At 42.9% G+C, this 14,043-nt stretch overlaps 1 protein-coding gene across 1 annotated transcript in view; it reads left to right on the top strand.

Annotated features, from left to right (window-relative positions):
- The first annotated feature begins 532 nt into the window (after positions 1–532).
- The window catches only part of ZNF397 (zinc finger protein 397), a 51,798-nt gene continuing 38,287 nt past the window's right edge, over positions 533–14,043 (top strand). Inside the window, exons 1-4 of the mRNA XM_061170449.1 lie at positions 533–594; positions 1,916–2,411; positions 2,687–2,828; positions 5,831–6,830. Coding sequence (XP_061026432.1) covers positions 2,004–2,411; positions 2,687–2,828; positions 5,831–6,830 — 1,550 coding nt within the window. The 5' untranslated portion in view covers positions 533–594; positions 1,916–2,003. The remainder of the gene's footprint in view (positions 595–1,915; positions 2,412–2,686; positions 2,829–5,830; positions 6,831–14,043) is intronic.

The following is a 14,043-nucleotide window of genomic DNA, read 5'->3' as shown; positions in this document are numbered from 1 at the left end:
ACGGCGACTTCGGCGTCTCTGGTCACACGTTGCCTGACTTTGGGCAGAGTCTAGCGCTGTAAAATGGGCATAAACAGCTATCGCACAGAGCAGTTGGAAGGCTCAAACGATACGCAGAGGGAAAAGGAATATAAGTGGTTGTTACTTTTTGTTCAGCCCGTTCATCCACGGGTTTACTTCTGTCGGCAGTACTGGAAATGCACAGGAATTACAGGAAAATCCAAATTACTTTCTGGAAAACTGGAGGTAAGATGACTCGGGAACGACAAGACACAAAGTCAGGAGGAAGAAAGCCAGGGTAGGAGGTGGCCGAGGCGTGCAGCAGTGCCCTAGGGGAGAGCGACGTCCCCCTAAGATCCCCGCCTCTAGAGCATCCTCGCCCTGCCGTCGACGCTCCGCGGGGCCCGCAGCCACCCCGGGAAGGCGGTGGGAGGGCTGGAGCCACGTGCTGATTGGCTGACTGTGAGAACGGGGCGGGGCGGATGGAGGTTCGGGAGGGCGCGCGAGCGGAAGGCCGCGAGCGCGCACTTCCGGTCTTTGTGGCTCGCAGCTGCAGGTCCGCGGCTCGCGCCCTGGCGGCTCTTGAGCTTCCCGGTGAGGGACACGGGGCCTGAGACGGAGCGGGGGCGGGGAGGGCGCGCGGCCGGGGCGGCGGGCGCTGGATAGAGGAGCCCCGCTCCTCGGCCTGCCCGTCCCCGGGTCTCGGCACCTTGTCCGGGCGGCGTCTCCGAGCGTCCTGGGGACGCAGAGGAGACCAGCACTTAAGCCCCTGCTTTCCAGCGGAAAGGGCAGTTATTCCCCCACCGCCGTGATTTCGCAGATGCTGCGATTTAACCGGGATATAAAAACAGAAAGGCTAGTGCGGCAGGGCTGGTTAATAAACCACAGATTTGTAGACTAAATATTCTGTTCTCTAAAGTTAACTGTAGTGTTAGTGTTCAGATGTACTGATCTGTCTTGCTAATTCAAGGGTACACCCTTCTATCAATATTCTTCCATCCAAAGATCAGATCATGATCGGTCTATATATTACAAAATTAAAAACAATTATTTGTTGCCATATTTCACTTTTTAAAATGTTTACTCCCCTATCTTCTAAGCTTTTTGAGAGTTGAGATTAACGTTTTTGCTTTTGTGTCTCTGTAATATCTGACATTTGCGCACATGGTAAGCATTTAACAAATACTGCTTGGTGAATTCCTAGGTAGACTCATTTATTCACGAGCAAAAACCTTTGTATCTTAATACCTGGCTCGGGACAGAGCCCATAATAAGTGCCTCAATGTTTGTTGAAGAAGCGCATTAAATACTAAATTTAATCAAATGGCAAACGTCCAACAATGTTTTTATTTAAATCAGCTCATGTTTAATATGGATTTTAAAAAATGTTTTATTACTTCCTAAATGAAAAGCACCATTATGTGCCATAGGTTAAAGGTAACTAAAAATAAATGTTTAAAAATCAGCATATCAAATCCTAGCTAGATGCTGTTACCCATGGAAGTCTGAGGCCTATAGTTTATTTAAAAGGGAATTCTGTAAGTAACATCTTCAGAAGATGTTAAAGACAGACTATTCTTGATGCAAACAGGATTGAAAGAGAATTGAAAAGGAAATTCCTCAATATGTGATTCATGTTAATACTGCATTCTTTTGCCTCTAAAATAATTTATCATAGCATAAATGTGGTAGGAATTCTACAAAATGAGAGACGTTGAATGAGGTGAGTGATTTTTAGTTTTGTCATTTGATTATTACTTAGTTACAGTCTCAAACCTGATCCCTTTCCATATATTACTCCGATGACTGATCTTTATTATTGTAAGTTCTTAGAGCGATGACTGATCTTTATTATTGTAAGCTCTTAGAGGTTTTTTTCATTGCTGTAAGTTAACAGTGCTTTTATATCCTTCAGGAAAGAAGAGATTACTCAAAAGAAACTCTGAAGTAGAGGACCCAGCTGTAGTGAGCTTTTTGCTAAGCTGTTTCAGCCCAGAACGGCTATGGAATCCAGAGCAGTTTCAACCCCGGTACCTCAGAATTCTCAGGAACAAGAGCTAATACTAGTGAAAGTAGAAGAAAGCCTTTCTTGGGGTCAGAAACTTAAGCAGAATGGGAGTACCCGATCCTGCCAGGAATTGTTTCGCCAGCAGTTCAGAAAGTTTTGCTACCAGGAGACACCTGGGCCCCGGGAGGCTCTGGGCCGACTCCAGGAGCTTTGCTGTCAGTGGCTGAGGCCAGAGTTGCACACGAAGGAGCAGATCCTGGAGCTGCTGGTGCTGGAGCAGTTCCTGAGCATCCTGCCTGAAGAGCTGCAGATCTGGGTTCAGCAACACAGTCCAAAAAGTGGCGAGGAAGCTGTGACTCTGTTGGAGGATTTGGAGAGGGAATTTGATGATCCAGGGCAGCAGGTGAGAACAGGGAGATGTGATATGTTTTGGGAAAAGGAATATACTTCTTGGAGCATGTGGAGGCATCATAAGAATGGGGTGAGAATTTGTCTCTACTGAACCATAACCCTGAAGTGACTACCAGGGCCATACCTGTCTCTGTCCTTAAACAGTTCTTTTGTTCCTATCCGTCATCCCTGGAGATGTCTTCGGTGACCTCTTGGAGATTTTTACTAAGCATTTTCCCTAGGGATTTTCTCACAAAGAAATTTTCTCACAAATTTTACTGATTTCAGGTCCCAGCTAGTCCACAGGGACCAGCAGTGCCATGGACGGATTTGACACGTCTTGGAGCATCCCAGGAGTTAACAAACATCGAACTCCAGCCTTTAAAGAGACAGCTGAAACCCTGGGAACCTTGCCTTTCCCCCAGAAGCGGTAAGAAATAGAAACTCATGTGGGAACTGTTATCAGGCCTCTGGTCTTGAGGGTAGAGAATTAACGATATTTTACAGCATGCCCCATGTGAGCCTCACGTTTATTATTCTAGAGTGGAGGTGCTCACTCTTGAGCACCTTTGTATTCAGCAATCCTGATGAATTGCAGTCAGCCCTCCTTGTGTCAGTTTCCCCATCATTTATCCACTTATTCCTTCATTTCATGACTTAATAGGGTGCTAATACACATCTATATTGTGGTAGGCACTGGGTCTCTATCCTGAAAGAATTTTCAAGCCTAGATGGGGTGGTGGACAAGCAAAAAGGCAATTACAATACAGTATAGGGTAGTAAATTACAGAATAATTAATGTACTATGGGGGCACATATAAAGGCACCCACCTAACTCAACCTTAGAGGTCCAAGGAGTACTTCCTGGAGGGAGAGACATCTAAGCTAGGACTTGAACTCTGAGTAGAAGAAAGCCAGGTAAATAGGTGGGAGGAGGAGATTCCCAAGCTAAAGGGAAAAACTGTTTCTCTGCTCACAACATTTCTGACACTGCATATGTGGGGTTTTCCCTCCCATTAAGCAATTCTGACACTAACTACCCAGAACCAGTGCAGACCCCACAGGTTAAGGTTTCAGTCCCAGGAGACTGCCTCCCACATCAGATGCCAGTCGCATGTAATGAGTCCCCAGATTATCCACACTTCTGTCCGATTTGGCTGCAAATTCGTGGTTCCACAACCCCCTCCTCAGGTTTCATAATTTGCTATAATGGCTCACAGAACTCAGGGAAACACCTTACTTACCATTACCAGTTCATCGTAAAGGATAGAAATGAACAGCCAGATTAAGAGGTCCATAGTGCAAGGTCCAGAAGGGTCCTGAGCACAGGAGCTTCTGTCTCTCTGGAGTTTGGGGTTCACCACTCTCCTGGGTGCATTCACCATCCCTGAAGCTCTCTGAACCCCTTTGTTTAAGGTTTTTATGGAGGTTTTGTTAGGTAGGCATGATTAATTAAATCATTGGCCATTGGTGATTGATTAACTCAATCTCCAGCCCCTCTCCCTGGAGGTCAGAGGATGGGTCCGAAAGTTCTAACCCTCTAATCAACCAGCCCCCCTGCCCTCCAAGAGTCAACTCATTAGCATAACCTCCGGCACCTTCTCATCTCTACCACAGAGGAAATTTTCAGGGGTTTTATAAGGTCTGTGCCAGGAACTGGGGATGAGGCCAAATCTATATTTCCCACATTACAGTATCACGCAAGCAAAGTCCACAAAATCCTGAAGGTGAGAGAATACAATCCATTCCGGGAATTGCAGGTAATTCAATTTAACTTGAAGAGAGAACTCCTAAGGGAGAGCTGGTTAGAGGGAAACTAGAGAGGAAACTGGGGTGCAGGTTGTGAAAACGTGTCTGTCATCCTCATTCGTTTGTACAGTGCAGTGGGGAACAGTTGAAGGGTTTTAGATGAGTGAGTGACATGATCAGATTTGTGTTTTAGGACTCAGTTGCAGAACAGGAATGGATTTGAGGAAGGCAAGAGTAGGGTCTGGTTAGAGACAGTTGTAATCCAAGTGGCCACAGTGAATAAATCAAGATGTATTGTGGTGAGAGGTGGGAAAGATCACGGCTGACTCCTGTTCTTCAGCATTTAACTTGAATTGCAGTAGCTGGTCATTGTTAAACGTGGAGCATGTGGGAGAGGAGTTGAGGGTGATACTCAGGTTTCAGTCTTGAACAACTTGGTTAATGGCGGTGCTATTCATATAAGTGGGAAAACATAAGGGAAAAAAATACATATGATGATGTGTTTAGTTTGGGACATTTTGATGCTTGTCAAATATTTACAAGTAATATGGTCAATTAGCATTGGATACGAGAGTCTAGAGCTTCATAGAACTGGGATAGAACTGGAGATCTGGGGAGATATTAGCTTATAACATAAGTAGTGATTGAAGCTTAGGACATAGAGAGTTGGTGGAGTGAGGATATATGAGAGCTCAGAACAGAACCCTGAGGAACTCATGTTCGAGTGATTGACCTTGAATCTAAGAAGGAACAGCCACAGAAATCAGGCTAGTGGATTTGGAAGAGAATGGCTCTGGAAGGAAGATGTGGTCCCAGTGTCAGTGCTACAGAGAGGCCAACTAAGTAAGATCCAGAAAGAAGCCACTGGATTTAGCAGCTATGAAGTTGATTTTGATGAGAGTAGTTTGGGGGGGTGGGAGGTGCACAGGTGTGGCAGAAACCAAATTACAGAATGGGAACGAGTACAGACAACCGTTTGAAGAAGCTTTATTCTCATTGGGAGTGAGGTTGCATGAGGGAGATGTGTAGGCAAGGAGCTTGATTTAAAAAGATGAGAGAGGGCTTCCCTGGTGGCGCAGTGGTTGAGAATCTGCCTGCCAATGCAGGGGACACGGGTTCGAGCCCCGGTCTGGGAAGATCCCACAGGCCGCGGAGCGACTGGGCCCGTGAGCCACAATTACTGAGCCTGCGCGTCTGGAGCCTGTGCTCCGCAACAAGAGAGGCCGTGATAGTGAGAGGCCCGCGCACCGCGATGAAGAGTGGCCCCCGTCTGCCACAACTAGAGAAAGCCCTCGCACAGAAACGAAGACCCAACACAGCCATAAATAAATAAACAACTAAATAAATAAAATTTAAAAAAAAAAAAAAGATGAGAGAGACTTGAATTTATTTAAATGCTGACGAACAGGAGTCAGCAGAGAAAGAGATTGAAAACAATAGGAAAGGAATAGTGGGTAACTGATCAACTGAAGTCTCAGAGGAAGCAGGAAAGGATAAATTTCAAACTGTAGATGTAGGCCTTAGTATTAGAAAGGAGGCGGGACCCTATTTTGACCAGTTAAAGAAAAGATACATGCAGATGGCTTTATCTTTGTAAGTAGAAGCATCTATTTTCTCTCATATAGAAAGGGAGTATTGAAAGTGGAGAAATAAAAAGTTGTTTTTTTTCTGTTATCATTTCAGATTGTGAGAACAATGGATCATCAACAAAGAAGGACATTTCAGGAGAGAAATCACAAAGACTTCCCCAGGAGCCTTCATTTGGAGGAATTAGTGAACATGAAAGCAGTTCAGAGTGGCAGCATGGAAGTGGTACAGGGGAGAAATTAAGAAGATCCCCCTCCCAAGGGGGCAGTTTTAGTCAAGTAATCTTCACACACAAATCTCTAGGAAACAAAGACCATCCTGAGCCCCAGAGAAGCTTGATTCTAAATACAAACTCTATAACGTATCAGAAAGTTCCTACAGAAGAGAGACCTTACAGGTGTGACGTATGCGGGCACAGCTTCAAACAGCATTCTGCTCTAACACAACATCAGAGGATCCATACTGGAGAAAAGCCATACAGATGTAGCCAGTGTGGGAAGGCCTTTAGTTTGAGGTCCTATCTTATTATTCATCAGAGAATTCATAGTGGTGAGAAAGCATATGAATGTAGTGAATGTGGGAAGGCCTTCAACCAGAGCTCAGCCCTCATTAGACATCGGAAAATCCATACTGGTGAGAAAGCTTGTAAATGTAATGAATGTGGCAAAGCATTCAGTCAAAGTTCGTATCTCATTATCCATCAAAGAATTCACACTGGTGAGAAACCCTACGAGTGTAATGAGTGTGGGAAAACCTTTAGCCAAAGCTCAAAGCTTATTAGACACCAGCGAATTCATACAGGAGAAAGACCTTATGAATGTAATGAGTGTGGAAAAGCTTTCAGGCAGAGCTCAGAGCTGATAACCCATCAGAGAATACATAGTGGAGAGAAACCCTATGAATGTAGTGAGTGTGGAAAAGCCTTCAGTCTGAGCTCAAACCTCATCAGACACCAGAGAATTCACAGTGGAGAGGAACCTTATCAGTGTAATGAATGCGGCAAAACCTTCAAAAGGAGCTCAGCCCTTGTTCAGCATCAGAGAATCCACTCCGGGGATGAGGCTTACATATGTAGTGAATGTGGGAAGGCTTTCAGGCACAGATCAGTCCTCATGCGCCATCAGAGAGTCCACACTGTAAAGTGACTTATGAATACAATGAATACTGTAAATACTTCAGTCAGGCTTCTATCTTTGTTAGTCAAAAGGGTTTAATTTACTTTGGAGTAAGACTCCATGGAGGTGGTTGTACAGTACTAGGTCTCAAATCAACCTGACTTTATACAGCACCTGCCAGTGCTCATGCACATTGTCCCCTGAAAGCTTTTCCTGTGACTAATTAGAAGAGCAGACAGAAGAATCATTGCTTCCACCTTTCTCTTACCAGTAAGAATACTCAGGAACTGCGAAAGATGGGACTATAACATTGAAACATCATTTTCCATGAGAATGTCATGAAGAGGGCACAGCAACTCTGTCACTGCATCTAATTGTCAGTGGGCCAGATTTGGAGGATGGTGTGGAGAGTATGAGGGACATTTTGTCTCAGGAATGCAAAAATTTTACTGACCAGTTAAGAACAGTGGCAGGGCAGCAAGATATGGGGAAGCAGTTTCATCGATGACTTATTGAGCCCAGGGCAGACCAGAAGTGAGATAGTGAAAAGAAAATACAAATTAAGTTATCCAACAGTTAGTTTTTGAGTGGCTGCTTTGTGCCAGGCGCTAGGGATACAGTGGAAAATAAGACCATATCTTCAGTTTCACGGACAACACAAACAGGCAGTGACACTGTGGTACGATCAGTGCTGTGTGATGTTAAGGAGTACCTGACTCAACCTTGGATCAGGAAAGGCTTCTGAGAAAAATTATCTGAAGGATGAGTGGCCAGGAAGGTAGGCCGGCCAGGAGGAAAGTCTGGCACATCTGAGGAAAGGAAAAGGCCACTTTGCCTGGAGTATTCCTTTTGAGTTCCTTTTGAAGTGGATTCCTGTCTGTAGGAAAAGCATGCATGTGGCCAGAATCTCTATTTACTACAGTGCCTATAGTGAAACATGAGCTAGTGGAGAAATTTGTTAATAGACAAAACCTGGAGTCCTTGGAGCATGGGATGGTGAGGAGCTTTGTCTTGGTTTGTATGACTCCAGGGTAAGGGTTAAAACGTAGTTTCCTTGTCCAACCTGGAGGCTAGGCCTTCCATGTGGGTGAGGGCAGGGGGCCAGAAAGAGCCCAATCTAGAAGTTAAGAGTCTTAGAGTTCCAAATCTCTCCCTCGCAGACATAAGGGCTCCTTTGGTTCTTAAAGACGTGACCAGCGCTTCTGTTGGCTTCCTCCTAACTCCCCAGGCTCCGGGTCGGAAGCCGCTACGGCTGCCATATCATTTGTCTCTGGGTCTGTACTCCCACAGTTCCTAGTGTGCACCCCTAGGCTCAGGCGCTAAAGACTTCCTCCATTGCTGGGTCTGTTACTCTCCAAGCACCTCACATGTGTTCAGTTTTGTCATATCAGCAGTATTTCACAGTCTTGTGAATTTTGTTAAAGACCACACTAAAGGGAAATAACAGAAACAGTCACGGTCCATCCAGAGAGACTGCCCTCTTCTGAGGGACCCAGCAGGAAAAGGATCCCTAGACGGGTGCTTCTCAGTGCAATGCAGAAAGGTGTGTAGGTTAGTCAGCAACAGAAAGACATGTTATTTAAAATACCTAATAGGTCAGAGTTACAACACACCTTACCAAAAATACAAACCTTTGGGAATCTCGAGTCCTGTACATAGGTAGAGTTTTCATGAGGATAAATAGAGAAGTAATGCTTCTATTGTGGCATGAGCATGTATTAAGCAGTAAGAATGGCAGGAGGACTAGATGCCCATGCTTGGAGAGAGAATGTGAGAAAAGAAAGGGCTAGGTTAAATAACAAAATAGCATGGTAAAGCTATTCAACTCATTCCTCTTCTACAGAGGAAGATCCAATCAAACTGAAAAGGGCAGAACAAATGTTAAGTAGGAATTGATACAACATATATTACAAAAGGCAAATATTCTTTATATAGAGGGTTCTTACACGTATTGGTAAGAAACATAATAGGTACTTGCAAAGGGCTTTGTGTATATGTATTACTTCTCAGACAGCCCATATTTTGCAGATGAAGAAATGAAGGCTTGAGGTCATGGCTTACTCAAGGTCATGTAGCTACAAAGTGGTGAGGTCAGACTTTAAACCCAGGCAGTAGGAATCCAGAACGCGTCTGGGGAGCCACTTCTCTGTACTATCTCCCCATGAAAAAGTCCCAATAGAAAAAACTACGTAATAGGCAAATCACAAAAGAATAAATGCCAATGGACAGTAAATATTAGCCTTGCTAGAATTAAAAATGTATATTAAAGCAAGAGTTGAGATGGCACTTTTTTTCCCTCATGAAACTAACAAAGATTCAGGGAAATTGGGACTCTAATGCTGCTGGTGAGATGTGAATAGATGCTGTCTGTGGCAATCAATACCAGAAGCCTTAAACATTGCCTTTTGACTTTAAAATTCTACCTGGAAATGTATGCTTCAGAAACCATCATGAATGTATACAAAGTCTTAAAAGCTGTTAAAAGTGTTGATTAATATTAAATAAGAAAGCATTCATATCTTAAGTAAAAATATAGGACGATATGTACAATATGATTTGTGTAAAAATATATTTATGCATTAAAAATATTGGAAATATATATAATCTCAATGTGCTATACTGGTTATATCTGAGTAATAAGATTATAGGAGATTTCATTTTTTCTTGTGTTTGTGTCTTCCAATTTTTTCTACAATAAATATCTAAAATTTCTAAAGTTAGAGAAAAAAAGGTTTAAAAGGGAGTGGAAGCCCGGGATAGCTGAGAAATTATCAAAAAAAGCATGTGCTTTCTATGGCATCTTTGTGCCTTCCAAGTCCTAGGCAGTTAGCTAACTTGTTAACTGATCTGTGACTTCCTAACTGGTAAATGACAATGGCAGATGTACTCATCTCACTAGTGTACAAAAAGAAAGTCTGCAAATTATAAATCTCTGTGCAAATATGTTATTTGCATGAAGGTGATTATAGTTGAGAAAAGCAATAGCCTTGAAGTGAAGACTTCTGTTCTCCTTAGTGCTCCTCCGTGAATTCCGCAGCCATAAGCAAGTTACCTGACAACCCTGGACCCTCAGTTTAAAAGAGCTGAAGTAGGTGATCTCTTACAGTTAAAGCTTCAACAGTCTATATGAAACAGAGGGGGCACCAAGTAGGTGGATGTCAAAGGTAATTGTTTTTTCCTTCACCAGAGTTGCCTGAGGAAAAGTAATCCATCCCTTTCCTTTCTGCTCAGAACCCTCATTTCTCTTGGTGTAGAGGCAGTCCACTGTTTACCTTAAATGGGTCCTGCACAGATTCATGGATTTAAAAAGATGTGGAATTTAGGCAAAGTGCTTAATACCAGTTTCCTACCTCTCCACTCCTCCCTCCTCACTTCCACAGGCTGCAGTTAACACTGTCCAGATGAGAGGATTAGAAATTTAAACAAGTCTGACCTTGGTCTCTCCAAGCCCCCCTGTGAACAACTTTGCTTCTTTTGCCCCGTAAAGTGAATCCTCAGAGCAAGGAGGATTCCCGATCATTTCCATGCAGAAGGAACTGACCTGAAGAGCATTTCTGCAAAGTCAAGAGGAAGGGTGAGCAGGGTAGGCAGACCTACCCCCTGCTCTCTGATGGCCCAAAACCAGATGTTGCTGCTCAGTAACTTTATCGTTCACAGCTGTCTTGTTGGCAGGCACAAATGATGATAGATCTAAAGGGTCATGGGGTGTTCCTGCACATGTGTGTCTATTAAGGACCTGCTAAGAGGGGTGGGGAAAGCTGTGGCATTCTCCAAGGCTCTTGCTCCCAAGGTGGGGAAGCATCCTGATTCTTGTGGACGATGCGTCTGTTTGTAGAAGCTACTTGCTCTCATTCCCATGATCTTTCAACTACAGTGCAGCTCCAGATGTCCCTTCAATTTTGTGACTTCACCTGGTGAACTGCAGCCCCAGGGACTAGGTATCGTTTCCAGACATGTTTTGGCCCAGGAATCAAAGCTAAGACCACCAATTCCCTGCCTTCTTCCCACAACTCCTTCCCCCATTCTCCCAGCACATCTCCACTCATGTTACGGTGCTCCCTATTACTGAATGATTAATTTCAAAGCAAAACTTAAAACTCAAATTTTATTACAAGACATCTTGCATTACATTCTAATACTAAATAGTTAAAGCATAAACAATGAGGTCCTACTGTATAGCACAGGGAACTATATTCAATATCCTGAGATAAATCATAATGGAAAAGAATATTAAGAATGTATATATATATATGTATAACTGAATCACTTTGCTGTACAGCAGAAATTAACGCCACATTGTAAATCAACTATACTTCAAAAAATTTTTTTAATAAACAGTTGAAGTATATAATCAAAAGTATAAGTGTTAAAATCAGTTACTAAAAATGATTTACCAAACAAGATTTTCACCATAAAAAAGTACACATATATTAGGGTTGGGGGGTAAAAAAAAAAATCTACTAGAAGTACTCCAAAATGTTAACAAAGTTTCTATGGATGGTGGGATCGTGGGTGATTTATACTTTCTCATTTTCTGTACTATCAACATTTACAATTAATTCACAATCAGTGAAAAAAATATTAAATGGTATTAAAAATATGAAATCATTTGATTGTCACCCATAGGAAAAGGCAACTCTCTATCCATTTGAAGGATCTTTTTAGATTTCTGATTGGCCTCACTAATAATCCTACAACCTCTGGACACAAAAGCTGTCCCCCTAATTTCACCTCTCCTATTACCCACAACAGCTTTGATTATCACGTCTTCTTCAGAAGTGACAGTATCAGGAAGAGAAATCAGGACATCTTAGAAGAGGACTCAAACTTTCTCTTAAGTATTAACTGCCCTCAGCAATTGTGAGTTAATTAAAACTGCCAAAATAAAAATTGGAGAAGTAGAGTTTTGAGGAATATTCAACAAATATTCATTGCCCTCAAGTAGCTTAGCATATGTGAGTCTGGTGATGAGGGGAGGGAACAGGAAATGAGGAAGGCAGACCTCCCATTCCCGTGTTCCTGTCAGCTTCCCATTTCCTGGGCCCCAGGGTCATGGGACACAAACACTCCAGTCCCCACTGTCCCTCTACCCTCCAATATGTATTCTTTTCTTGGTGTACAAACATGCCTTTTTCCATACAATGCAGCAAAGTCTCCCATCACACTAATTCTCCTCAGTACTTCAAGAGAACTGGGATAGGCCACCCAACTCAGTGACTAAATAGGAAGAGAGGAACAAACACCTGTCCTGGCTTCTGAACCAGGGGCCCCAAGAAAAAATTCCTGCCAGAGAGAAGAGTTCAGAGGAAGGGATGTCTCCAGATCCTCTGTTCATGCCATTGCACGTGCTATAACCTCTGCCTGTAACATTCTTCTCTTCCTTCTTGCCTTGGTCTGGCTAACTTCTACCCACCTTTTATGTCTCAACTGAGATTTCATCACATCCAGAAAGCCTTTAGTGACTCATGGACCAGGCTAGGTACTCCCCTGCCATACATGCATTTCAACAGAACCATATATATATCATATATATATATATCATATATATATCATATATCCCAATATATCACATATATATCATATATATATATCCCATTATTCACCCCCAAAGTGAATTCCTAGTATTTCATAATTGTACAACTCTTACCCAAAGAGTTAAACTCTGGTGTGAGTTCTCTGATGCTGCATAAGGCCTGATCTATGCCTAAATGTTTTCTTACATTCACTACATTCATAAGGCTTTTCTCCAGTGTGGATTCTCTGGTGCTGGGTGAGGGCTGAGCTCTGATTGAAGGATTTTCCACATTCATTACATTCATAAGGTTTCTCTCCAGTGTGAATTCTTTGATGTTCAATAAGGATAGAGCTTCTACCAAAAGCCTTACCACATTCAATACATTCATAGCCTTTGTCTCCAGTGTGAATTTTCTTATGCTGAATAAGGGCTGAGCTCCGGCTGAAAGCTCTCCCACATTCACCACATTCATAAGGTTTCTCTCCAGTGTGAATTCTCCGATGCCTGATGAGCTCTGAGCTGCCCCTGAAAGCTTTTCCACATTCACAACATTCGTAGGGTTTTTCACCACTATGAATTCTCTGATGTCTAACAAGGTCTGAGCTCAGACTAAAGGCTTTGCCACATTCTTTACATGCATAAGGTCTCTCTCCAGTATGAGTTCTCTGATGTCTAATCAGCTTTGAGCTCTGACAAAAGGCTTTCCCACAGTCGAAGCACTCATAGAGCTTTCCCCCAGTGTGAATTCTCGGTTGTGTTATAACATTTGAGTTCAGACTGAGACTTCCTTCACCTTCATTACATTCCAGGACACTCTCTTCTGTGGAGATTTCCTTGTTGAAGCTTGCCAGGCTAAAATGTCTTTCCTGGGAAGGGAGCTGACTCATTTTGTCCCCTGAAGCACTTCCTTTTGGCTTCTCAAAATTGTCCAGACCTCCCAAAGCTTCTTCAACTACCTGTCCTGAAGGAGTTTCCCCAGGGAGTCGTCTTGAGGATATCATGGCTGCTGATGCCACACATTCAATAATTTCTTGCTTTGCTGTCAACAATTTGTCAGCCACCAGCTTGCCATCTAAAAATGTGAATAGAAAATGCAAGTGTCATTTGCTCCCTATGTTGGAAGAAAAGAAATTATTGTAGCAGAAACAGAAAATAAACCAAATGAAATAGGTATTTACTTATTAGAAGGAAAACTCTTAAAAACTAGCTTCCCAACCTAGAATTTAGAAAAGTGGCCTGGGGTAGTGAGAGGTGGCACCCTCAGAGAGTAATATAGACTAGAATGAGAGTCAGCGTTGGAAAGGAGGGATGGTGAACAGGGCAAGACATTAGTTAAAGGAGATAGTGATAAACAGGAGTAGCAGTGAAAGACCAGGAAGCTGGGAGGCAATCTTGGGTTAGAGGAGATGTGCTTTTAGGTAATGAGGGAAAGGAAAAGAGGAGATAAAGAGTAATTAGAATAAAGACAGATGTCTAAGAGTATTGAATCAGCAGTGCTTCTACAAAAATAGGAGAGCAGGAGATACAATTAGGAAATGCTTTAGGGGTTAGAATTGGACAGAGGTAGGTGGTGCAAAGGTAAATTGCAGATTCTAGCAGGTTCTAAGTTGATCAAATGATTATAAGCAAATAGAATAAGACATGCAGAGCATAAGAAAAGGAATATTGTGAGTTCCTGA

Source organism: Eubalaena glacialis, chromosome 15 (assembly GCF_028564815.1).
Source record: "Eubalaena glacialis isolate mEubGla1 chromosome 15, mEubGla1.1.hap2.+ XY, whole genome shotgun sequence".
Taxonomy (NCBI): domain Eukaryota; kingdom Metazoa; phylum Chordata; class Mammalia; order Artiodactyla; family Balaenidae; genus Eubalaena; species Eubalaena glacialis.
Note: the sequence above shows the minus strand (reverse complement) of the source record. Positions and strands in the feature narration are given on the sequence as shown.